The following is a 27,791-nucleotide window of genomic DNA, read 5'->3' on the forward strand; positions in this document are numbered from 1 at the left end:
CATTACGCCTTCTGCTGCCTTTGGATTTTTGATTTATATCTTGGATTTTATATGTTAGTTTATGAGGCCATATCCTACTCATAGGAGCTGAGCCATAGATAAGTCTGAGATGGACAACTTGAATGTCTTCTTTCTCTTTCTCTTTCTTTTGCTCACCTTATTTCATGTGTGCTGGATGAAGATGTTGCCATACCATTGATGTCTTACAGGCAAAGGAGAGCAGTCGTACCCAGATCTCCTAGCTCTTGTCATCGCTATCTTGGTGACTATCATTGTGGCTCTAGGAGTAAAGAATTCTGTTGGCTTCAATAATGTCCTCAATGTCATCAACCTGTTGGTCTGGATCTTCATGATGATTGCTGGACTTTTCTTCGTCGATGGTAGAAACTGGGATGGTGGACTTTTTCTTCCTTATGGATGGTCAGGGGTAAATACTTTTTTTTTCTTTATTTGATTAAATAGCAGGTCCTAGCTGGAGCTGGCACATGACTATTCCAATTTAGACCAGGGACTTCACTTCATATTGTTATTTCCATCCTATCTAAAATCATTAACCTGTTGCTCATCCCTGTCAGAGGTGCTACAGGGGAAACTTTATTCATAACATCTAAGAAAAGTAGAAAATAAAAACATGTGTTTAAAAGTGCATCCTGAAAAAATCAACTATAAATTTGTGGTGAGGCAAAAGTTGTCAAAATAGAAACCAGTATTTGTGTGGTCATGTAGAAGTCCTGTGTTTCTGAATAATTTTTTCAGGGAACACTATTTGGAATTGGCAGTGAATAATGAAAATAATGAGCCACCTTTAGGATGCATCAATATCTATGAGTGGTCACTTCCCATTAAATGTTGTGATTTCTTCCTATGTGGACAGGGAACCACATGCTAAATTTGCAATCCTACCCATAGAAAGTCTCAAGTGGGGCCCAATTGCGAGTCACTCAGCAATATTCTGAATTGGCTTCTCTAAATAGGGACACACTATCACCAGCTTTCACAAACATGCAGGTGTCATTGCAACTCACGTAACAGCACAACTTCTTTGGTTATATGTCACTTACTAACCAAACTATGTCTTGCTTTGGCTGCAGTTGTTCTAATTATTGAGGAGTAACTTCAACAGCCTTGATAAACCCTGTGAATAGGACAATACCCATCTAACTCATACCTGGTACCCATTTATTATTTAATCTCCCTAGATTAAAGGCAAAGTATAGAATATATAAAAATAACATGGTATTTATTAATGTATAACACTACTAGAAGAAAATATAATAGAAAGTAATATAGATATAAACAGTCTTAGAAAAGCTTACTGAAAATAGAAGTGTCAAATGATGGATGAGTGGGTTTTGGTTTAGCAACTGTCATTGTTCATAGTTATGTTTTCTGACATCCAAATCAGATCATCTCACTTCTCTTGATCTCTGATGTCGCCCTTCTGTCATTGTTTCTCCTCCTTTCATTTTTTTCAGACAAGCCATATCGACAGTATGTTAAAATGCACATGTGGGGTTTCAGGATATATGACATTGCACACATTTGATTGTTTATCTTGTCCTGATCACAAATGATTCTGAGTGTTTGAGATTTTAAGTACTTCCATGCTCCTTCCTTTCATAAGTTTCTCAAGTAATTCCTAGTCCTACAGAATCAATTAGTTCACAACTTATAACTTAATTAAAACAGGTTCTATGACATCTGTGCTTATTTCCCATTCTCAGGTCGTAAAGTAATTGAAAAAGAAGCTGATTGGAACAAATGCATAACTTATTAGTTCAATACACTACAGTGCTTGCAATGACTGTAATTAAACTCCTGTAAATTCAATTCATCTTGGTTTGTTTGAGCAAAGTATTTAAAAATCAATATAATCAGTTTACAGTTGAAAAACTGGAGATTCTCCACACCAGAACACTTGTAATTCATTCATGGTAATATAATTTTTTAAACCAATAAGAAATTAAAAAAACAACCCACATGGTACACACTAGAATGTTAAAGGGAATTTGAGTATCTGCAGAAAACCCTTCCAGGCAGAGGGAGCTGTGGAGCTGTAAGATGACAGAACTGATTAATGCTGACTTTAGGAATATACGCTCAAAAGACTCAATTTTGGGCTTAATTTTCCAGTAAATAAATATGTTAATCAATCCAAGTTTTGAATTTTCTTACTTTAATTTAGAGTCATCTCAGACAATAACAGGATCAGGCTATTGTGATTACAATAGGCAAGATGGCAAAAAAGGGGTGCAGTTCTCAAAATATCCTTACCAAGACCTGTACTCAGTTGGTTTGGAGCCCAAAAGCAGGCTTCAACCCCAGCAGTCTGACCCCAAACTTAAAATGGGACTCACATTTTTTTTTAAGTTGGAAAATATACTTTAAAAGTTCCAAGTTTACAAAAAAAAAAACCTCAAAGGACAGGAAATCATAAAAGCCCCTAGTGGAAAGAACAATGCAAACAAAGAATCTTTACAATTGAAGAATTTATTTTCACAAAAATGGACCAAAAAAACTAAACAAAATGCAAAATAAGGGCAAAAGGATATGCCTACAAATAATAATAAATAATAATACATTTTATTTATATAGCGCCTTTCCCATGCGCAAGGCACTTACAGAATATAATAAAGAACAGCAGAATATACAGTATATAGCATTGTACAAACCAGATAAATAAATAAAGAAGATTAAGACAGTAAATTCTGAAAAAAAAACCAGACAACATAATTGATGGTCTAGCACACACATACAGGTTACATTGGCATCTTGACAGAGAAGTAAACTGAGAGAAAGGTAATAAAGTCAAGTAGAGCTAAAAGCCTTCCTGAACAGATGAGTTTTGAGTTGTTTTTTAAAAGAATTCATGGAGTCAGCTGACCTGATTAATTTTGGTAGGTCATTCCAGAGTCTGGGGGCTATACAGCTGAAGGCCCTGTCACACATGGAGTGTAGATTAGTGAGGGGCACAACAAGATTACCAGAATCAGAGGACCTTAGTGGGCGGGCAGGCACATAGTGATGGAGGAGGTCAATGATGTAGTTTGGTGCAAGGTTATTTAAAGCTTTGTAAGTTATTAGTAGGATTTTATATTCGATTCTGTAGGACACAGGGAGCCAGTGAAGACGGAGCAGGATGAGTGTGATGTGCTCGCTGCTGCTGGTTCGAGTAAGGACTCTTGCAGATGAGTTTTGAATAAGCTGGAGCTGTGATATAAGATTAGAAGGGGCACCTGCCAGTAGGGAATTACAATAATCGATGCGGGATGTGATAAAAGCATGGACAAGTTTCTCAGCATTAGAGAAGGAGAGGAAGGAGTGAACACGGGATATGTTACGGAGGTGAAAGTAAGAAAGTTTCTTAATGTGATTTATGTGGGCGGAATAAGTGAGGGAGGAATCAAAAATGACACCAAGATTTTTTACAGTAGAGGCGGGTCTGATGAGATCACTGCCAAGATGGACTGGGAAGGAGTTCATTTTATTAAGTTGCATTTTAGTCCCAATTTGCAGGAGTTCAGTTTTATTGAAATTTAATTTTAAAGAGTTCTGCTCCATCCAGGTTTTAATTTCACTAAGGCAGGTTGTGAGCTGAGAAAGCTCTGATGAAGTTCCACTTTTAACATTGAAGTAGAGCTGGGTATCATCTGCATAAAAATGATAACCCAATCCATAACTACGGATAATATGGCCAAGGGGAAGCACATAAATACAGAAAAGCAGAGGACCAAGGACAGAGCCCTGAGGGACTCCTTGTGTGACTGGCACGGAGTTGGATCTGCTGTTGCCAAGACTAACAAACTCTTGCCTATCAGTCAGATAGGACTTGAACCACTGGAGGGCAGTGCCAGAGATACCCAGCATGTTCTCCATTCTGGACAGTAGGATGTCATGTCTGACTGTGTCAAATGCTGCACTGAGGTCTAATAGAATTAATATGCTAGTTTGTCCAGAGTCTGCTGCCATAAGCAAATCATTGGTTACCTGTAGCAGAGCAGTTTCACAGCTGTGCCGCGCCCTGAAACCAGACTGAAAGGGTTCCATCAAATTATTAGAGGTTAGGTAATTGGTGAGTTGGGAAGCTATAACACGCTCAAGAACTTTTGACAGGAAAGGTAAGTGGGAAATAGGCCGGAAATTGTTAAGATTGTCAGCATCAAGACCAGACTTTTTTAACATTGGGGTTACAGTAGCAATTTTAAAATTGAGCGGCACGGAGCCAGTGTCAAGGGATGAGTTTATTATTGTTGTAACAGTCGGGATTATGGCATAAAGGCAGGATTTAAGTAGTGTGGTGGGGATGGGGTCCAGTACACAAGTAGTCGGCCTCATCTTACAAAGCAGGTTATTAACAAACGCAGAAGTGACTGGTGAGAACTTAGAGAAGGAGCTGGATGGAGTGGGAAAACAGGGAGAGATATAAACAGATGATATATTTATGTTAGTTGAATTATTTAAATCTTTAATTTTGTTACGGAAAAAGTGGAGGAATTCCTCACAGACTTCAGTAGAAGAGGTAGTTGGACCAGATGCGGGTTCGAGTAGTTTATTAACTACAGAGAACAAAACCCTTGGGTTATCGTGGCCACTTTCTATTATTCTGCCATAATGGGCGTTCTTGGCAGAAGTTAGTGCTTCTCTGTAAGCTTTTTGGTGGTCAGAGAAAGCCTGGATGTGCACAGTGAGGCCAGTCTTACATGACATTCTCTCAAGGCGTCGGCCAGCTGCTTTCATAGATCGCAATTCTGAGTTATACCAAGGAGCTGAGCGTTTAAAGGAAACCAACTTATGTTTTAAAGGAGCTGTTTTATCTAATGCTGAGTGAAGGGCTGTGTTATAGTGGTCAACAAAACTATCTAGTGTTGGTGGAATAGGTGCAGACAGTAAAAGATCAGAAATGGATCCAGAAAGGATAGAGGGACAGATATTTTTAAGGTTTCTTTAAGAAATTTGTCGTTTACAGGTAAGAGGTGGGATAGGTAATGAGACAGTGAAAAATACTGCTTTATGGTCAGAGAGTCCCAAATCAGTGCTGTAAAAGTTGGCAACAGATAGTCCAGAAGTGCAGATCAGGTCCAATATATGACCGCCAGAATGGGTTGGAAAATCAACATGTTGTGTCAAGTCAAAACAGTCCAGTAAGGACAGGAATTCATTTCTCAGTTTAGATGTAGTAATGTCAATATGGATGTTGAAATCACCAAGAAGGATAATTCTCTGAGAGTAAGAGCTTAGGTGGGTCAAAAGTTCAATCAGATCGGATAAGAAGGATGCATTGTATTTTGGGGGACGATAGAGAACAATGAGTGAGACAGGACCTGATTCCGTTATTAGTTTAAGAGCCAGGCACTCAAAAGACAATGGACAGTCAATTGGAATTCTTTTAATGTTTAAGTCTTCTCTGATAATTACTGCAAGCCCACCGCCTTGTCTTGAGCTGTGAGGCTCTGAGTGGAAAGTGAAACCAATTGGAGTCGCCTCTGTGAGAGACGCAAATTCGTTTGGTTTTTGCCAAGTCTCCGTTAAACACAGAATATCAAGTTGGTGTCAGTGATGAGTTCTGACAGCACCAATGCTTTGCCATTAAGAGACCTCGAGTTAAACAGTGCAACATTACATAATGAGGCTTCTTTCTGCACAGAGCCGCAATCAGGGTTTATTTCCACATAATGCAAATTTGGCACACCGACAATTCTATTTCCAGGGGCATGAGAAGGACGGCGTATTCCTGAGCAAATGCTGCCAGTGGTCTTTTCATTCGCAGCCCGGAGGTGGCGGCGACCTGACCCGCGATGTATATATTTCGGGCGCTGCAAAATACCGGCGTCCTTTAGGATGTTGCAGTCAGACCATTTGCTCTGGACAAACTGTTTAATAAGAAGGAGTTTGTCATGAGAGTATTTTAGCATGATACTGGGCAATACTTATCAAGACAATCAAATGCAAACATGTCCAAATCATAAACGAAAGGCCAAATCCAATAAACAGTAGAAAGAAATGAAAAACAAAAGAGAATCCAAAACAATCCTCATGCTCTAGATCTTTACACCACAAACCTCAATGAACATCTGAGGGATTCACTCTCCTGCCTAAATTATACAAGCTAAGGGCAATCCCATAGGAGTGACATAATAGTGGCCACCAGGAAAACAAAGGTTATATGCACAATATATAACAATTAAACAATAAGTACGTAAATCAATATAAAAATACAAAATACGAAAATAAGAATTCAATAACAGAAATAATAATATATAAGTCAGGGACAAACTCTGCCTGTCATGTAACATTGGCATTAGGAATGAAACAGCTCTGAACTGGATTGCCATCCATTGTAGTGCTCAATAGGCCAGTTTATAGATCTTCATGCTCCCTTGGCATAGTTCTTACCCATGCCAAGACTATGTCAACTGGCCACCATAACACAAGGGAAAGGTTTAGGAAGCCTCTTGTTAATAAAAGTCAGCTTCAACTGTCTGAAACAATTGCTTTCATATACTGTGAACCAGTGGAAAAATTAAAGGTTAAGTTTGGATTTTTTTTACATGAAGTTATTTCATGACAATTATGGTAAATATTAATTTGCCACATGAAACTGTGTTCTAAAGTGAAGCATTTTTATACATTTTAATAGATCTATTGAATAAATAAAAAAAATAAATACCAAATGTTTGCAGAATGACTTCATCAAGATTTGTTTAAAAGTAACCCATAACAGCAACTAAAAAACTGGTGGGGAAAGTAAAGCAGAACCATATTTCTATTTCAAAAAACCAAAAATGTTGAAATATTTGGGTTAAATGAACACATATTCTAATTGCTTCATGAGCGGAAAAATGTATTAAAAATTTCAAGGAAGCTGCCATTTTAGGATCCATGTGTCTATGATAATTAAAGTCTTTTTTTTTTTTACAAGAATGCTACTCCATTCTCCTTCTTCCTAATAAAAACTACACTTATGACTATACCACTGAATTATTTCTTGGCCATTACCTAACAGGCAATAAAATCCAATATCTGTGTTAGAAGCCAAGGTAAGAAAAAATACATACAAAATACAAGTCTTTTATTATAACATCTTACTTGAGTGGTGTTCTTTATTGTAGGAAAAACAAACTGTTCTTTAGCAGCTTGCATTGGATAATGACCTTGCAATAAGATGTTCAAAAGCTGACTTGAAACTCTGCCTTATGGGTGTTTCTGACCCAAGTTTGACACCCCATTTATGTGCACTAAAAATCAGATTTATCCCACACTGACCATCTTAATCTGATTGTAAATTTTAAGATTTTTATTTTGGAGAATGAATGAACAAATATCTAAAATGAATAGTTCTATCCACTAAAATATATGGTTGGTCAAAACTGACCCAAAGTACATGGCAGTATATATAATGTGTAACAACTGGGTTTTTTTTTAGTGTTTGTTTTTGTTTTTTTTTTATTTTGTTTGGTAAATCGAGAGCTTCGCCTTTTGACTCGTCTTCTTCTTCCCCACTACAGATCCATAAAAATTGTTTTAAACGAGCTTCTGATACTTAAAGTGTTTTCATTATTCTTAATTTATATCTGCAGCTTTGTTAACTTGTCCACAGTTCCCATTCAGAGGAAGATTAGAATTAATATCTGAGGCCTTTATATGTGAACAGTGTGTAAAACCCAAACATTATAATAAACTTATTTACTGTGTATGACTTTCACATATATGAAAATTATTTTGATCAGTGAGCAAAATTTGAATCCTTGGGCTATGTTGTCACTTTCAGTCTATTCCTGATTTATTTTGGTGTTTTTTATTTTTGTGTCTAATTTTGCAATTTTAATTATTGTTTAATTCCAGTGTTATGTTTCTGTTGCCAATTTCGAGTACATTTTTGTTTCTGCTGTTGCCAGTTTGGATGTTGTAATGTGGGTGGCCTGTGATGTCATAATCTCAACATTATAAAAGTTGGTGGTGTGCAAAACTCTACATCAAAGCTTTTGCATAAATGTCAAAGAACAAAACATCACTATCACTATTGCTAATTAGAGAAACAATTTATTTGCAATGATTAGGACCTTTACTTTTGCTTTTTGGACTACACATTTTAGTAAACATTTTGCACTTTGTAATTTATTACTCTGTTTTTCTTTACTTAAGAACCATGCTAGTTTTTTGACCATTCATTTGTTTTGCCTCCTTTAAACTCTGTTTCTTTATCTCATGGTCTTGCTTTTTTGGTGAGTTGAAGACAAAGACATGACAAAAGGGTGTTGTGTATATAAAATGCTCCACAAAGCAGGCCAGGATGTTTAATACAGAAAGGGGTCACCCTAAGTCAGCCAGCCCCCCCAACTGTTACCTGCAGGCTGCAGGCTACATAGGCCTAAAAATGGGAAGTTGGCTTTATAAATTCAAAACACACAAAAATGTCTTATGAGAAATAGGAACCCCTAGCTTAATAAGACAAGTCCACAAAGAATGTTTACAAATGAAGATGTTTATTACATAAATGAGAGGAAAACTAAAAAATTGCACAAACCCAAAAATGAGGCAAAAAGGATATATTTTAAAAGGCAATCCAAGATGACTAAGTCTCAATACATAGTCCAGTAAATCAGAATCCCAAAGTAGAAGTAATACATTCAAAAATTATAAGACAAAATAACACGAAAGATAATACTCATGAGTTCCTACATAAACTCAATGATCCTCTGCTGGTTTTCTCTTTCTGACTGACTATAAAGGTAGCAAGAGGAACAAGAGACCATGACTATACCTCCTCAGATTCTGCCCTGAAAGTACAGGGAATGGTGTCACATTCAAAGACATATAATTATTAAATAATAAACCAAAATAACAGAAATTACATAAACATTTTTATATATAATACTCTACCGTGGCTGTCCATTTATCTGTCCATGATTTTAAATCACCTGTAGCTCGCAAAACCGTTTGACCTATTGACCTGAAATTTGATACGCATATACTACGTGACATCTACTATCCGCTTTTGGGGTGATGAATGACCTCCAAGGTTATTTCTCTTTTTATTTTTATTTTATTTTAGTGTAGAATCAACGGCTAGCAGGGCGGCCGTGTGGTGCATGTGTACGGGTGCCGTTCTCATTCCTACCACCTTTGCCATCACTTCCCCTACCTACCTCTTCATATCTTAAATCATTATTGAGGCAGATTGAAGACTTAAGTGAAAGATTAAAGAAAACCTACTAAGTAATTGCAACACAAACACTGACTTAGTCAGTTTTAACGCGGAAATATGCCGACTAAACAAGAGAAGAAGTGGGCCGCTAGAGTGGAACAAAGAAGAGCTACTCAGGAAGCAGCAAGCACATCAACCTCTGAGCAAACAAATGTTAAATGTACAGAGAAAGAGTATGAAAACTATAAATACTCAAGTCAAGTGTATCCACTGCACGTTATTGTGCAGTGCACTGTTACTGTTATTAATATAATCATTACAAAATACCCCAAAACACAATAAAACAGTAAATACATATAGCCCAGGGGGAAAAAAAACCTGACTGTAACAGCTTCATCCCTATCATTATGGTCTTTGACATGACGGTTTCTAACTTGGTCACAATATCTTACAGCACATGAATTTCATGAATTGCAGTTTCCTCCAAGGCAAGACAGGTGTGATGCCTCCACTGGCTGCTACTCAAGCAGGCCAGGATCTTCACTGGTCTGTCTGACACAGCATTACCTTAACCCATTTAGGCCCCTAAGGCTGTCTGCTGGCTTCAACCAGAACAGGCCAAAAACTGGCTGGACAACTATAAATATCAATAAATTATAACAAAATCCTTGTAGTAGAAGTGCAAGTAAAAAATCTGTAAAAATGAAAGACTTAACAAAAACATTAAAATACAAGTGCCTATATGATATGCAAAAATCTGAATACTTAAATCAATAGCAAGAAGTAATCAAACATCTAGAAAGCCCAACACAGAAAATGTAATACTCACTAACTGAACTCCAACAAGTGAGTGATTTCCAACCCAATTTAAACAGCCTGAGGGAGGCCTCAGGAGTGGAAAAGTCAGGGTGGCCCTGCCTCCTAGGGCGCCACTCACAAAGAACAAGAAATTAACTTTATTTAAAGTGACAGTACACAGTTACAAAAATCACTTATGAAATCAACTAAAATCACATATAGTTGTAAAAATAATAACTCAAAATGAACAAAAAACACAATAAAACATAAAATACCCATAGCTTTGAACTTATACATAATAATGAGGAAGTAAAAGAGGGGGAAACATAGCTTTTACTTGAGATTTATTCATTTCTTCGTGTTTCTTGGTTTTAATAACTGTTCATCTTTAATTTTTGGATAGCCCTAGGCATTCTAACTAACAAGGCCTCTTTGATTTTGAATTGGGCCAGTTCCTAGATGGAACACTCTAAAATGCTATCTACCAGATCTTCACTACTTACAATAACTGTTTTGGGCAACCACTCTCACTGAGATTTCAATTTAATGTGCAGGTCATTCTTGTAGAAAAAGCTACATACTTAGGGGGTACCTAGAGGAACCACATTTCCTGCTTTGTGACAAATGAGATCCAAAAGGCATGGAATTCAAATACCACTGGTGGGTCTGATAATGTGAAGTATGAGAACTTCAAGTAGCCACAGGAACAGAGTGTGTATAGATAATTGTATGCATTCATGATATTAACTATGCAGTTGTGCAGGTTTAGTGAGCTATAATGACATCTGCTGATAGTGATGGCACTGGACTGTCATTTCATTAACCTTGACATGCCTCCTCCCATTTTGTATGCTCCATCCATCAATTTGTGAAATGTGCTCAACCAAAATGGTGAGCTCACTTCCTAGCCAAATTACAATTTCAATAAAAGGTTGTTCACAACAGTGCATATTCTTCTGCTTTTTAGGTTCTACAGGGTGCTGCTACCTGCTTTTATGCTTTTATTGGCTTTGACATCATTGCTACCACAGGTGAAGAAGCAAAGAGCCCCAACACTTCCATTCCTTATGCCATCACTGCCTCGCTTGTGACTTGTCTGACCGCATATGTCTCGGTAAGTTAAACCTTTTAATGAAGACGAAATTTACAAAGCACGTGAGCTGGGGAGGTGACAGTGTATGCACACTTTCTTCTTTTCTGTTGTCTTTATATTTAACAGTCCGAACATTCCACCAAGCCTTGCATTTAGCTCAGTATTCATAGCCCTTTTATATTTTATTCAAATTTTATCATTGTTCAACTTTATTATTGCTTACTTATTTGACTGGTGCAGTCATCCCAGAGGATTTAAAACATTTGAGATACAATTGGTTATATTTCTTTTACTGTACTTTTCCAGTTGGAGCAGGTCAGACAGTGTCAATACTAGGTTTGTCCACACAATCTCAGTTCCAAAGATCTAATTCCAAAAGCTTAACCAGTATGGCACACAGCCTGCCCAAGGTAAATGCTGGACTCAAACCCCAATCCCAAGAACACAAAGTAACCAACTAAGCCACTACTCAACTTCTTAGAAGTACATTAGAAAATGGACGCCTAACATTTGTCTGCAAGAGCAATTTGTCTTCACCCAGAGTGCCTTTCATATTCTGCTTGGAATGAAACAAGCAGCCGAGAATATAATATTTATTTTCTTCTCTCCCCAGGGCTTGTGCAATACCATAGTACCCATATCAGTTCTTTTTGCATCATCATTACTAATGTTCACAGGTCCACCAAGCCTTTCTCCTGTTTTCCTTGCTTTGAATGTTCCACAAATGTTAGCATTTTTTCACCCAAATGCTTTGTTAGTATTGCAATTTGCAACTTGAACAGGGTGAGTGCTTTTCAGTCTCATCAAATAAAGAATGTAACATTTTAAACATTATCAGAACAAATCTAACATGAACTAGAGCAGATCTCTAGGTCTCTAGGTTTTCTCAACTGAATAAAACATTTATGTCCAGAGACTAATTGTTATATTATATTTTATGTTATATTATAATTATACAGTTTAATGGGAAAATTCAGAGGGGTGGCTGGGTGGTTCAGTAGTTAGTGCTGCTGCCTCATGAATTTTAGCTTTCAATCCCAGCCAAGGAAACATCTGTGTGCAGTCTGCAGATTCTTCCAATGCATCCTTAGCATTTTTATAGAACTCCAGTTTTCCCCTCTGGAAAGTTAGCTGAAATCAAGTCTATTAAATTTTACCAGTGAACTGTAGTGAACTGGAATCTGATCCAGTGTTGCTCATTGCCTTACTCTGGATTGTGTCAGGATAAACTACGGCTCCTGTGACTTTGGGCAGATTTAAGCAGGTTCAATAAGAGATAGATTGAATATACGTCAGCTTAATGTTAGGTTGCCTGGCATTTCTAAACTAGCTAGCATAAGTGATTGTTGGTGTACGTGATTTTACACTGCTGGCACTTCATCCATAATGTTTCCTGCTTTGTTCTTGTTGCTTCATCTTTTCAGTAAAAAAAAAAAATATGAGTAAAAATGTAAACATAAAGGACACAGTGCAGTCAACATTGTATCCAGCATATGTTCATTTAATGTTTGATTTATGGGTTATTTTCTGCCACCTCATGGATAATAAGACTACTGCATTACATCAAAGCATAGTGGAGCTAGGCTGTCTTCCAAATTTACATCCCTGGAATTCTAGATAAGATTTCCTTATGAAAACTAAAGAATACTTAGAGTCATTATGAATACAAAATGAACTTTTAACAATTCAAAGAGGTTTTAGAATGATTATGAATGGCTGCTTTAGACCACACACATGCATGTTATTAACATTGGCAGGCATACAGAGTGCAGCCAGCTGCTTAATGTGTTTTTGTTATGCACTTTCAGTGTTACTCTAAATTATATGATTTGTCCTTCATATTTCCACATAAATGACAAGTCTGTCCTTTAATGAGTGAGTGAGTGAGTGATCTGTTACACATCTTAGAATTGTGCAAATCCGTCTGAAGGCATTCTAGTTCTAACATATACCCTTCTTCCTGAGCTGGCACAAGGAAGAAAGTGGCATCACCTCCCTGTCCAATAATCAGCAAGAACCCTTGGGCCGTCACTGGAAACTGACCACCACAGACTTTGTGCCCATGTTACTCTTTCATAGATAACATGTCAATTTAAGTAGCATAACAGTAAGACAATTCTGGTAGGTCACTGTGCTAGGATTAACTTTAAAGCTTTGATGTGTGAACTCACGTTTTCTCCCAATGAATGAAATCTATTTGGCATTCAGCTTACATTTTAATATTGAGTTTACCATGGAGCTTCCAAAGACATGAAACATGGCATGAATTTCAGATTTCTACCCAAGGTAAAGACACTACGGTAGATTACACTTAATTTTTTAGCAAACAGAAAAAAAAAATATTTTCAGTGCAAGCAGTGTGTTGTATTGCTTGGGGTGTTAATCCCCAAACCATAAGGCTTAGTCAATGCCCCCAACTCCAACTCAGGCTGTCTTCCCATACTTTAGTTATAAAAAATATATAATAGAAATTTTAGGCTGATCTTATTTTGCATCTGAAAAGCATATAATGTTGTTACTGCATCTGGACAATGTATTGTACATGCAACAGTGAAGGACTACAAAGTTTCCAAATCAAAACTAGTGTGACTTGGCACAAAAAACAGGCGAAGAGAGGCGTTATTATCAATAATAATTCACCACAAATTAAGGTTTTTCTTTCATAGACTATGTGCAATGCTGCAGACCTTCCCAAATCATATAGTCTGAACTGTAAAAAGATTTTCACAGTCTTACCTTTTCCTTTTGGTTCTGGGCTCAAGGCCTATGATGCTGTTTTCTAGCCATTTTATAAATTCACTTCACTTTACTCCCACGTCCAATCCAACTAACTAGTAAATCTAATTCCTCAATTTATTTCTTTTTTCCTTTGTGCAGGTTAGTGTGATATTGACACTCATGGTGCGCTACAACGACATTGATGCAGAGTCACCCCTTATGGAAATGTTTGCAGTCCATGGCCTCATGTTTGCCAAGTATATTGTGGCCATTGGCTCCATTGCTGGTCTCACTGTCAGTTTACTGGGGTCCCTTTTTCCAATGCCCAGGGTGATATATGCCATGGCTGGAGATGGCCTGCTTTTCAGGTAGGATTTAGACACACTGACTTCTGTGCTAATTATTTTAAAACAGTATAATATGTATGTAAATTAGATTGGATTAGATCTTTATTGTCACATACTCTACAGGTACATAGCAAAAGTGCCAGAGTTGCAGGGGAGATGTGGAAAACTAAGAATACAAAGATAATGGCTGTACTGTAGATACATTACTTTTAGAAATAAACCAGCAGGTGGGTACAGTACAGGGCCCTTATTGCCTAGGGAAAAAAACTGTTCCTGAAGCAGGTAGAGCATGTGGTGAGGCTCCAGTAGCATTTATCAGAAGGCAGGAGTGAAAACAGGGGATGAGCTGGATGATTGTCATCAGTGGTGATGGATTCTGCCCCCCTAAGTCAAAAGGCGAAGTAGTTTGTATGAGGTTGTGGAAAGTCAGCCCCAGTGATTTTAGAAGCAGCACAGGCAGTTCTTTGGAGGCGCTTGCAATCCTAGCAAATCAGGTTACCAAACAACGCCATGATACATCTGGTCAGGAAGCTCTAAATGGTGAAGTTGTACAAGATTACCAGCATTTTTGTTGCTACCTCAAAGCTATTGAGCCTTCTCAGGAAAAAGGAACTTTTCTGAGAATTCAGATGGTGCTGAGTCAGTGACATGAACACCCGGGATCCTGAAGCTGCTAATTGTATGGAGAGATGAGCCATTAATTTGAAGTGGAGCATGATTGCCTTTGTTCTTCCTGAAGTCAACAATGAGCTCCTTTGTCTTGTCGACATTCAGGGAGTGGTTGTTGTCATGGTACCATTTAGTAAGCTCTTTTCCCACAACCCCCCCCCCCCCCCCAGCAGCAGCCCAGGCAGCCTTGTCCTCATCAGTGGTGTCATCAACAAACCTGATGATGCTGTTGCCCTTACATTTCTCTGCCCAGTCATAGGTGAATAGACTGTATGGCCAAATATACCATAGTGTTAAAATTTTGTTTTAGCAGAACACTCAACAGGAGTGTTTTCATGGAAAGACTTTAACAGAAAAGTGGGAGGTACAGATGATGTGCCAAAAGGTAACTACAATGAATGCGCCTTCAGAAGGTATGGAGATCCCAAATAAATGTGTCTGTCTGCTTTCTTTAATTCTTCCCTTTTCCTAGGTTCCTCTCACATGTGAGCAGTTACACAGAAACTCCTGCGGTTGCATGTGTAGTGTCAGGTTTCTTGGCTGCACTGCTCTCCCTGCTTGTAAGCCTCCGAGACTTGATCGAGATGATGTCTATTGGTACTCTTCTAGCATATACACTGGTCTCTGTGTGTGTCTTGCTCTTGCGCTACCAGCCTGAAAGCGATATTGATGGATTTGTCAAGTTCCTCTCAGAAGAACACACTAAGAAGAAAGAGGGAATCCTAGCTGAATGTGAAAAGGAGGTATGCTCTCCCATGAGTGAGGGAGACGAATACAGTGGTCCACCAACAAACACCTGTGGGGCAAAAAACCTACCATCTCTTGGAGACAATGAGATGTTGATTGGCAAGTCTGACAAAACCGCATACAATGCCAGCCACCCAAATTATGGAACTGTAGATATGACATCAGGTATTGAAGCAGATGAGTCTGAGAATATCTATTTAATCAAACTCAAGAAGCTTATAGGTCCTCGTTATTATACTCTTAGGATACGCCTTGGACTCCCCTCAAAAATGGATCGCCCCACTGCTACCACAGGGCGGACCGTCACCACTTGTGTCCTGTTGCTTTTTATCCTGCTCTTCATTTTCTGCTCTTTCATCATTTTTTGTGCTGACTACATTTCTGATAACAGCTGGTGGGCCATTCTCCTAGTTGTTCTTATGGTTTTGCTGATATGTGCACTGATATTCGTCATTCTGCAGCAACCCGAGAACCCCAAGAAGCTTCCCTATATGGCTCCATGTGTCCCTTTTGTGCCAGCCTTTGCCATGTTGGTCAACATTTATCTCATGTTAAAACTGTCAAGCATCACTTGGATCCGCTTTGCAGTATGGTGTTTTGTTGGTAAGTAAATGATTTTTATATTACATTTGTTGATTCATTTGAGAGATCTATAAATCATGATGTTTCCAGCCATTCATCAGCATTCATGTATACGCAACTATAGAAGTACAGTAAGATGTTTTGGTTGTAGTGAGGTTGACTGCTGCTCTAATTCCTCGTAAAAATTGAAACATCGGAAATTTGGTAGATCTCACTGCCATTTTCCAGGTGATGTACTTTATAAAATAGAAATATGACAGAAACTGTAGTTTTAAATGGATTACTACAGTGGAGGCAATATGAGTGAAGCAAACTTTTAATATGAGGGAACATTACCATATGTTACAATTAATAAGTCCAACTGTGAACTTGCCATTTACCCAGAGTATATGTGAGGAACAGCAGGAAGAAAATAGATGTCTAAGCAAAAGGTACACAGACCTGGGGCCTCATGCATAATGCCGTGCGTAGAATTCACACTAAAACATGGCGTATGGACAAAACTGGAAATGTGTGTACGCACAAAAAAATGCAGATGCATACATCTGTGTGTACGCCAGCTTCCACGTTCTTCCGCTACATAAATCCTGGTCAGCGTGAAAAGTAACGCACATGCTCTCCTGTTGTCCCGCCCCGTCTCCTCCCAGAATTACACCTCTTTGAATATACAAATCAATATAAATATCCCTTAAACTCAGCATTCTGTGAAAAGACGATGGCAAAAGAATGGGGGAAAATAGAAGAATTTCAGTGAATACCAAGTGGAGGCAAGGAAAAACGTACTATTTGTTGGTTTAAACAGTGATATAAACAATAAAAGGAAGTTGATCGAGTGACATAGTGTCAGAGAAACTCGAAAGTTCAAGTTCACAAAGTCGCACAGTGCCAAAATAAAAAAGAAGCTGTCCGATATTAAAGTTGCCATGAAAAGGCAAGTCGTAGCCCACTATATGAGTGTCATATGGAAGCTTATTAGGGTACAGAGAAAAGAAAAAAAATAGGCACACTGTGGGAAAAAAGCTCGAAATGTCAACTTTAATCTCGAAATTTCCACTTTAATTACGTAGTTTATTCTGTCATTAAAGTAGAACATTATAAACTTCATCTTAAAATCAGTTAGTTTACTAGTTTCTCAAATCCCATCGTAACTAAAGTAGCATGTTAAATGCTTTGTATTGTATGCATTCTTCTATGTGCTCTATGTGTGTGAATCACTATGTGCTTCTTAAACAGGCTTTCTCTTTCTCCGACAGGACACAGAATCCATTACATTCGTGATATTACAGCTCTCTGAATAATTTACATACTGAGATGTATACTTTATATCATTTACATGATGATAGGAATTAAAGCATGTTATTAAACATGGGAACACAATGACGCAGTGATAGTGACGAACTGGCGCCCTGTCCAGAGATTGTTCCTGCCTCCCACAAGATGCTTGCTGCGCCGTGCACAACCTTCAATTAAATAATTTATTGAAGCAATACTGTCTCTTTCAAACGTACTAACCCCCAATTCCTGTCCTTCCCTTTCTTTCTCCAAGTAACCAATTGCCACACAATCAGCTCTGTATTAGATGTCAAGCCATCTGTAAGCTTAGAATGCAGATTCTTCAAAACTTTTAAGGAACATTGAAATATCTTTGTAGTACATGTTTAATTATTCTATCCATCTATCCATCCAGTGTCGCGCCAGCCCCTTCAAGCATACAGCGTGAGGCAGGAACAATCCCTGAATGGGGCGCCAGCTCATCACTACTGCTGTCCACCGTGTCCACACATATTAAATTATTAACAATATAGATTATTTAAATGATATTAAAATTTTATCTGTATAATGTAATAAACATATTTTGCTGCATTTCATCTTAAAATGATATTGTCATCATATGTAAATATGCACCTTATAAAGTGGCTCAGGTTGTGCAATATTATAACTGTAGTGCAAGTTTACAGTGAGATGATAGTAGATAGTACTTATAAATAAAAACAGTTGAATAAGGAGCACTTGATGGACTGATTGAGTGCGTTTATAGTTCTTGGGATGAAACTGTTTCTGAACCACGAGGTCCCTACAGGAAAGGCTCTAAAGCATTTGCCGTATGGGAGCAGTATGGCTGAGGCAGCGTTTGCTTGATGCTGTATCCCTATAATTCTTTTTCTGATCAGCTGCTGTAGAGCTGTGATTCCACACTCAGATACAGTGGGATAAATACTATGAGTGGTGCATTGAGAGGAACAATGCTAAAGCAGCTATGGTATTTGAAATAGTGTGGCCATTCCGTGGACTATTGTTACAGGTTAATTACAATCAGATGCCTTAAACTAATAAATTATATGCGGTTAATTTCAGTGTATTTGATAAAGCCGCGTCAGGGATGTGAATCTAAAAAAGAAAGAGAAACAACACTGGAACAAAAGCGTATGCCAAGGATTTAGCTGCCGTGAAAATGTGCGTGGCTTTATGCCAAGTTTAGTTTTTATACATCGCGATGTGAGCATGGAAATGGGCGTACGCAACATTTTTGTGCATATTCACCATTTATACATGAGGCCCCTGATGAGGTCTTAGATTGTAAAGGCATGTCTGTCTTTATTCAAAATGAGTTTGGGTAAGATATGGGACACCAAAATCATGGTAAGGGGTAAGCTCAATCAGCTTTTAAGCTGTTTAAGTAAATAAAGTGCTTAAAAAGTGTTCTCTGGTATCCATCTGCCTAAAATATCAGTAGCCCCTATGTCTCTTTTCTCATTTTGTAATGAGTTGTTGCCATTGACATTAATGTCAGAGGATTACTCATTGCTGTCAGGATGCTTATTGAAACGAAGTTATCCGGGATCATCTGTACTCTCTTTCTTTGCTACACTGGTCCATCTTCCGTGGCTGCTCTAAATTGTAAGACCAAGAGAATTTTAAAGTGTGACCAAAATTTAAAACATCAGTAAAAAGCTATGCTGGAACATTGAGTCTTTCCTATCTTTCATGTAAGCCAAAAATCAGAACCAGAAGTCATAGTCAAAAGATCAGAGCCAGGGATCTAGTAGATTAGATTAGATACATTTCTTTAATCCCATGAGAAAATTCAAATGCATACAGCAACAGAAATATAAAAAAATAAGAATAAACAGGACAGATAATACATCCAATCAATTTATTGATACATACATACATACATACATACATACATACATACATACATACATACATACATACATACATACATACATACATACATACATACATACATACATACATACATAAACTTAATGAGTACATCAGGTGTAAGCACTGAATTGCCTGATCGCAGTAGGCAGAGAATATAAATCATATAACGCGTGCCACCGCCAAAATGTTTTTTATCTGTAATCTCGGATGGTCTGACTTTTTTACATTTGTGTCCGTGATGTAACTAGCTGTACATCTAACATTGATTACCATAACAACCAAGGGACAAAACAAAACTAAAAAGTCACTAGATCACCAAAGTTGAGGACCTAAATTGTTCCTTTAATTATATTGTTTGAGAAACTAGTGTTTACTCAACAAAAAGTCATTAATTTACTTAAAGTTCAGATGATGTCTTAGTACATGTGCCTCATCCTTAAATAAGATGGTTGCTGTGACACCACATGCAGATCAGTGTAATGTGCACAACCCGCCTGCATCCTAGCAATTTTCTTCCAAATAGCACAACTGGTTAAGTCATCAGTAAACATGGTAAAATGCAAATATAAAAAAATGATAAAAATAAATTATACTTTTATTAACTTATTTGGCAGATGCCTTTATCCAAGGTGACTTATAATATCTGAGATACAACCGGTTGCATTTCTTTTGTTTTTCCAATTGCTACCATAGTGCTCATGGTCACACAGTATCAGTAGGGGGATCTCAACCCACCAATTCAGAGTTTGAAGGCGAAAGCCTAAACCAGTGCACCACACTGATAGCTAGATTCACATGTAAAATATGACAGCAATAAATGATTTTATTTTTATTGCTCCAAAAAATGAAAACAGGCCTCCAGCACATATGTATGATAATGGCCACCTACACTTTTGGAGCCTGAAATCCTTTCTTAACACTAAATTTTAAAAAAATCAACTTACCTTCATAAAACTTACTGTGAAAAGAAACAATTTCCTGGTTTAGACCCTGGATTTTGAAAAGGTGAGTTAGTGTTAGATCTTTATAAGTAAAATTTACTGACTGACGTCAGTATCACTCTTCTGGGTGCCAAAGTGTCAATAAGGGGAGACAAAGAAGCTGCTAAGAGGCATGCAGTTAGCCAGGAAAGCATTTCAAATCTCTTGAAAGTGCAGTGGCATTAAGTCCTCATGGATTAAACAAACATCAGTGTGAGTACAGTTTTTAAATTTCATTTTACAAGGAAATAAAATAATGATGCAGATGATATTGAAAAGATGACATATCTGCTGTCAGATATCAAGTAGGAAAACAAATATACCCATTAGTCTTCATTATTTATGCAGTGAGTTAAGTTGCCTTTACACCTTCTGAATAAATTCAATTCTAGTTAAGAATCACAGCTGTCTTTTAAAAAAGGTGACTCCATGCAAAGCACATGGCTTGTGGAATTCCATCTCCGACTCCTCTATTAGCCTGCTTCAATGGATTTGTCTCACAGCTTCTGATAAAAATTGAATATGAGATGCAAAATCCTGCATTCTCTGCATTACGGCAAGGGCTTCCCTATCATACAGACAGAGTTTCACTTTCATTCCTCGCTTTCAAGAAATTTTTGACCTTCCATTTTCTACACCAATTTTATTTCAGCCAAGGAAGCAAAGGTGATAATAGCCAGAACATGTAGGAGGCAGAATCCAGAGTGCTGGTCCAGGTTAGACTCACCAATCAACCTGGCTGTATTGTAAGAAGAAACTTGTCCCTGTAGGAAACCCATGAGAAATTCTCACAAGAATGAATCAAATAAGGGTTCAAGTACTAATGCTAATTGCTACACTACAGTGCTGCCCATCTGAAATGGCAATTCATTTCAAAAGTCTTCTTCTAGTCCACTCAACCCCTTTTAAAATCACAATATAAATTGTTGACTCGATTGGTCAGTGTAGCAGCCTAATTTTGGTATTCTCTTCAAAGTGAGAATACAGTAGTTACAATGCTGTGGCTATCAGTAATGTCTGCATTAGGTTTAATCTAACTGCGTATCACATCTAGCTATTAAGCAGCCACTCTCTGGTATTCATAGAAGTCTTACTAAAATATAATTCACATGTCAGTGATGGGCAAGAAATCATTACTGGAATCGTGGTCCATCACTGCCTGGATGTAGTTGTCTTACCATTCCTATGTCTGGAAGGTACTTTATTCTATTGTCCTCAGGGCTGTCTTAATGTATGGGCACAATGGGCATTGAGGATAGTTGTCTGATGTTTCTGATGCCTATGTATGATTCTGTTTTGCTATCAAAACCAGGGCCTCAGCATGCTACTCTGCCTGGCAGCCTATGATTCTGTTAAGATGGTCCTGTCTAAAGACAAGCTTATCAGGCAAACTGGTGACTACATATTGGCTCTTCATGAGGTTGGCAGTCAGTCTAGAGTTGGTTCCAGCTTTGTACTCAATGCTACTGTTAGGCTCTTATTACCCTAAACTGTATTAAGTAGATTCAGTACTTAAATGGCTGGATTTATATGAGATTTTTCAAAACTATGACCACATCAAATGACAGATAAGTGCAGCATCAGCTTCATTGTATACTTCTTCATTTTAATCCAAAATTTCACTTTGAATTTGTACACTTTCATGAACATGCTGAATATATCATTTTACTTCAACTTACGTCCTGGACCTACTCCACACTAACACAAATACATTTGGAAACCTATCTTTTTTTATATGTGTTCACTTTCTGGCCATACTAAAATGCCATTTTTGACCACCAAAAATGTACTGTATTATTTCAAAAATGCTCTCCAAAGTATGTAACTCTAAAAAAGTCGGATCTTGTGTCACAAAATTGGTGGGACAATGGAGCTTTTCGAAAATACTGGCATATAATTGTCATGAGATCAGACACTGACTTGTTTGTTCTGAGAATTTTGTTTGTGATATGGGAGAATTAACTTCTTTGCATTAGACGATGGGCAATGTACCTTGAAACATCCAAATATTTCAATGTTATTTATCAGAGCAGGACCCCCAGTCTTTATTTTCCAATACTTGCTTGTAACCTTTAAAAACAGCTGTGTTTCATCATCTTTTTAGAAAAAGAAGTCAATTTTGTTTTTTTCTCATTCTTTTGGCATTTCAATTTACTTTGTATTTGCTCCATAAACAAAGGGCAAATAAACCACACAGGCCCAATTGGCAAGATCATTAATCATTACATCATACCTGAAGAAGGGCCCTGAGTTGCCTCGAAAGCTTGCATATTTTCATCTTTTTAGCCAATTAAAGGTGTCATTTTGCTTGACTTCACACTACATTCATAATGGCTAACACGGTACAACACCCTAGTACTAAAATGATCTGAAAACACTAGTAGTATTTCCACAATTAGCCATGTTGGTGTGGACTAAAATTTAGAGTTTGGAATCTTCTGTGAGTCTTCTGAAAATAATAAAAATTGAGTGTTGGTGAAAATTTTAGGAATGCCATTGGATCATTCATCTAACCATATGTGATATGTGAATCCACTTTCACTACTGTGATGATGTGGAGAGTAGGAAGCTATCATAGATGCCCCTGAAATTAAGACTGGCCTGAACCTTGGAATGGGATGTATGTCCATTGTAGGATTCATACATACACATACCAGATCAATTTACAGTCACTCATCCACAAGCATGCTTATCTCTGGACTGTGGGATAAATCATAGATCCAGGATTGAAGATACAGGAACAAGGAAAGAACTTGCAAATACCACACTCAAGGTGCCCCAGTGGAGAATCTTAACTGGGGCCAAAATACTGTCATATAGCGACATGTACCTCTGCTTCCAACCATTTGGCAAGGTTTATCCAAATTAATTTTTCTTACCTGTCTACAGTTAGTTTAAGCATTTGTCAGGATCTAGTTATTTCAGTGTTTTTTTTCTTTAATTTGTTTCATGTTTATTAGTTTATAATTAGTTTTGTTCCAATATTTGTTTTCGTTGTACTGTTCTTTTGTTACATTAAATGATGTCACTCTACTTGTGGGAACTGCACCGATTCAAGGCATACTCCCATTGTTGTGAATGCACAACTTTGTTCATTTTTTTTATTTGCATTAGAAATTTTTTTTACAGCTCATTCATGCATTATTTCTTTTTATAACTCAAGGATTTTGAATGTTTGATTATTGCTGTGAATAATAATGGTTATACTTTTATAAAATTAATTATTAGATGTTTTGGATCTACTGCAACACCATTTTGTGTGTGCTGGCTATGAATGTGGTCACAGATTGCTAGGTGTTATGTTTCAGCCAGGGTTCCTCTGCTGGTTTATGTTTAAATTGCTTTTTCTGTCTTATTTGTTCATGTTTTACCATTTAAATGTTATTGTTTATGTTTATATTGTAATTTTAAAGTATTATTTGTGTAAATATGTAGTTATTGTTAGCTTTGATTAATATTTAGTTTCTTTGTATGGGAGTATATTCTTTCTTGTTGCTTGTGTTTTGTGGGTGGTTCTCCAAGAGGCGGAGCCACCTGTCTATCAATGTTGAGGGGCTGCTCCCAGTCCTGTAAAGGCTGATGGGAAACATGGTGCATTCTATATACTCTCTACTACATTCTGTATTGTATACAGTATATTATATGCTCGTGGTGTTGGTGAGTTCTCCTCATTATGTTTATTGTTAATCTTTGTATTTTCTTGCTTTTTAACATTTCATGTGGTCTGTTTAAAGATTTTGACTTTTGATTAATGCATTGAGAATAGGTTACTGTAGATTACCTTTTGGAGTACTTCCTGTGCATGTTTTTTTTTTTTTGCGCTCTTTGAGCTTCTTTTTCTTTGTAAATAATATTTTTGCATTTTTTATAAAGATTTGTAAATCTTTTATTTATAAAGACTCTTTGTTTGCCCTATCTATACATGTTGAGGGTTTTCTGTCATCCCTCCTCTTTTGGGGCTCTTGCAAGTTTGGTCAGATATTTATATTGTTTTTCCAGCTTTCTCTGTTTAGGGTCTGCTAGGCCTAGCCTGTAGAAAGTATTGGGGAGTAGTTGTATTGGGGGGGGGGTCATCTGGGCAGCCCAGTTAAGAATCTGGCCTGCATGTTAGCCTCTTTCGGAGACACTATGTACCGTTTGTAAGTGTTTTTGATTAAGGCCTTCCAGGTTTCAAACTAGCTACAGTGTTTCTGTCTATGAGTTTTGGTTAGCATTTAAAATACTGGAGAAATACTAGGACTGGTTTATACGGTTTGGACTTCTTTTCATTTCATCTTCTAACCTGCATCTTTATTTTTTCACATGGCCTTCCATTTTCTACCTTTTGGCAGAATAAAATACTAGAGTCATTTAATTATGGGTCCCAAGATGGAAGCTCTTAGTGCGGCCATTCAAACCTTATGTATACAACTACAAGATTTAAAAGCCCACTGTGACAATTTAAGTTGTTCATTATCATTTACTTTAGAAAACATTACGGAATTGACAAAGGTAGCTCTTTTGTTGAAAGGAGAAATAAAGCAACATTCTTACAAAAACTTTGAATCTCATACAATTCGTCCTCATGAGTGTGAGAGGCAACAAAAGAGGGCTGTTACTTTTATTGTGGGCCACCAGGAGATTTTAGTGCAACCTGTCCTAAATTAGGGGCAAGACTTGAGCATAACACACAGATCATCTGTGGACTAGTTGGTAATAATAAAAAGACCTGTTTAAAAATTCATTGCTGAACCAAGTTGGGGTGTGTACTTTAGATATCTAAGCTTTCATTAATTTAAGAGTTGCAGAAAATGTTATCAATACCAAGTTATTAACAGACATACAAGTCTCATTGCTAACCTTAAAAACCAAACCACAAATTGTTTCTGTGAATGGGAAACTGTTTGGGAATGAGATTGGTGAATGCACCATTAGTACACTCATTACGACACATTCACCAAGAGCAAATACATTTTGATTATTCCAAGTGATTACCCACAGGATATTCTAGAGTACCTCAGGTTGAAGTCCTATAATAGACTGGACTTTAAAAGAAATTATGCACGTCTGAGCACTAGAAGTGTTTCTCACATTAGTAAAATATAAACAAAGTTCTGCGTCCACAACACTTTTTCCCTTGTTACATTGATGCAATGAGCACGATCTTATTTTAGAATGAGAGGCTGTCATTGCCTTTTATATGAATTTTAAATAAAGGAAAAACTCTTCATAATCCCTAAAGAAAAATGCTTGAATTCAAAGAATTGCAGGTTTTTGATTGTTCCTTGCTTCTGATTCAAAGTTTTGGTTTGCCCCTTATAATGTTCATCTGATCATTCCTGACTCCTGCCTACTTATGATCATCCTTCTGTTTATCAGTTAGCGTTTACAAATCTCTAACACTTGGGTCTTAATCAGCATGTCACATCTTTTATTTTGGATAAGCTCATTTTGATGGTCACAATATCGTACCGAAAAACTGTTAGCTTCTTATAACTATTCCACGTGTATATTTCCTGTAGAACAGAAAAAAATATGGATTTTTACATTGTTGTGTGTCATGCCTTTGTGCCATTTATACTGTCTCAAATACTTTCACCCTGTTGGTTTACCAGAGAGGAGTAATGCCAATTTTTGTAATGTCCATTTTGAACAAATGTAGCTTCTGAATGAGGAGCCATGAAGTTGTTAAATAGGCAGAATATCTAAAGATTGTCAGCGAGGGTTTTCTGCTGGAATATCATGCTTGATGCCATTGGGTTACCTTTGGGCAAGTGCACATCTAGGACAGCTTTCAACTTATTACACAACCAACACATGGTATTTATTTAATATGAAGTAAAAAGAAAACCTTCAGGAGTTCCCTTGTGTCAATTAATATGTTACATACAACCAGAGTTTAGAAATGCCTTTTCAACAATAACTCACACTTTATTTTGCCTACAGGTGTGCTCATTTACTTCGGCTATGGCATGTGGAACAGCACACTGGAGATTACTGCCAGAGAAGAAATTCTCCACCAGAGCACATATCAGCGATACGATGCAGATGTGGATGACAGCTTCACTGTAGATGATGGATTCTCCTATCCAGAAGAAGGAGATGGACAGTACCAGGACTGGGGCCCACCAGAGGGCAAAGCTTATCACTATCAGCAGCATGGCATGCCAATGAGTGCAGACAACAACAGGACCTCGCACAGCAGTAAATCCAAAAGCAAAGGGAAATCGAGTCGTGATTCCGAAGCTCTCATAGCAAATGATGAGTTAGATTACTCGCCTGAGTAAGAATGTATCTGAATGTATTTATTAGTGTTTAATGAACCCTTGGATGGAATGTTTTTTCTTTATTTATTTTCTTTCTTTTGTTTTTGTTTTTTTTTTTTTGTTTTTTTTGCTTTGGCAGCTGAAGACATTCTGATAAATTCCCACCACCTTATGCCTTGATCAAACTATGCTTTCTTAATGTAGTGTGTGTGTGTGTGTGTGTTGGTTTAGTGCTAATTTCATTTGTATTTGGACTTTTTTTTGGCCACAGCAGCTCTACAAATTATTTTGATAATGTTCACAGATATCTAAATGAACATCTTGCCTTAACATCTCTTTGACCCCTTGTGCCACTATCCCCATATTAAGGAAAAGTTTGATTGTGGTAGCTCAGCATCAGTCAAATGTTTTTTATTTTACCACTGGGGAAATCTGGCAAAATCAGACTTAATAACCCCTTAAGTATTTAAAAAATGTACACATTACATTAAATACCAGTTGTGTTGACTCCACAACTCATTGTATCCTCACCAAGTAAACACCATTTCAAAGTTCAGTGTAAAAAAGCCCAGAGGACAGCCTTGTAGGAATTACGCCTGACTCTCAGCAGGAGTGGGGTTCCTGAGAGCAGATATTATTATTCGGTGCAGTTAGAGATTGTCGAAAGTTATACAGCTTTGTTGGAGCCAACAGGCCTTCAAAAAAAAAAAATAGAGCAAGCATTTTGATCTTGTAATACTTATAGGAAAATAAGGAGAAGAAGTTGAGATGTTTTTCTAGGTGACTTCACCACTTTGAAGAACCTGTACATCCTGCACTTTCATTGTAATTTTTCACAGCTGCTGCAGTTCAAATAATCCACACTAATGTAGCCAATACATTTATTAATTCTAAAATTTGCACCGCTTTAATGAAATTCAAAAATATGAGTCTATTCAGTAAAGCTTCTCCATCTTTTCTGCTTTATTCCCACTCAAGATCCAATTTTGTAGGCCACTGTATGCAAGAGCAGTAGGAAATGGGGCAATGCCAGTTATCCAAAATATAGATAAGATGACCTCATCTACTGAGAGTGCTTCATGAAACAGATAATCTTGAAGCACAAATGTTTCCCCATGAAATTCCTTAAATTCAGATGGTGCTATGCATATATAGCTACTTAGATAGTATAATTTATAGATCTTTATTTGTGCCCTGGGGGACATTTGGCTTTTTATAGAAGCCATTTAAATATATAAATACTTAAAAATAATATATCAAATTCTATTTATAAAGGCACAGGAATGGTGGTAACCTCAT

At 37.3% G+C, this 27,791-nt stretch overlaps 1 protein-coding gene across 1 annotated transcript in view; it reads left to right on the forward strand.

Annotated features, from left to right (window-relative positions):
- slc7a14b (solute carrier family 7 member 14b) overlaps positions 1 to 27,551 on the forward strand; it is an 81,440-nt gene extending 53,889 nt beyond the window's left edge. Inside the window, exons 5-9 of the mRNA XM_028794722.2 lie at positions 210 to 427; positions 10,911 to 11,057; positions 13,914 to 14,122; positions 15,243 to 16,120; positions 26,173 to 27,551. Coding sequence (XP_028650555.1) covers positions 210 to 427; positions 10,911 to 11,057; positions 13,914 to 14,122; positions 15,243 to 16,120; positions 26,173 to 26,513 — 1,793 coding nt within the window. The 3' untranslated portion in view covers positions 26,514 to 27,551. The remainder of the gene's footprint in view (positions 1 to 209; positions 428 to 10,910; positions 11,058 to 13,913; positions 14,123 to 15,242; positions 16,121 to 26,172) is intronic.
- The last annotated feature ends 240 nt before the right edge of the window (positions 27,552 to 27,791 follow it).

Source organism: Erpetoichthys calabaricus, chromosome 2 (assembly GCF_900747795.2).
Source record: "Erpetoichthys calabaricus chromosome 2, fErpCal1.3, whole genome shotgun sequence".
Classification (NCBI taxonomy): Eukaryota; Metazoa; Chordata; class Cladistia; order Polypteriformes; family Polypteridae; genus Erpetoichthys; species Erpetoichthys calabaricus.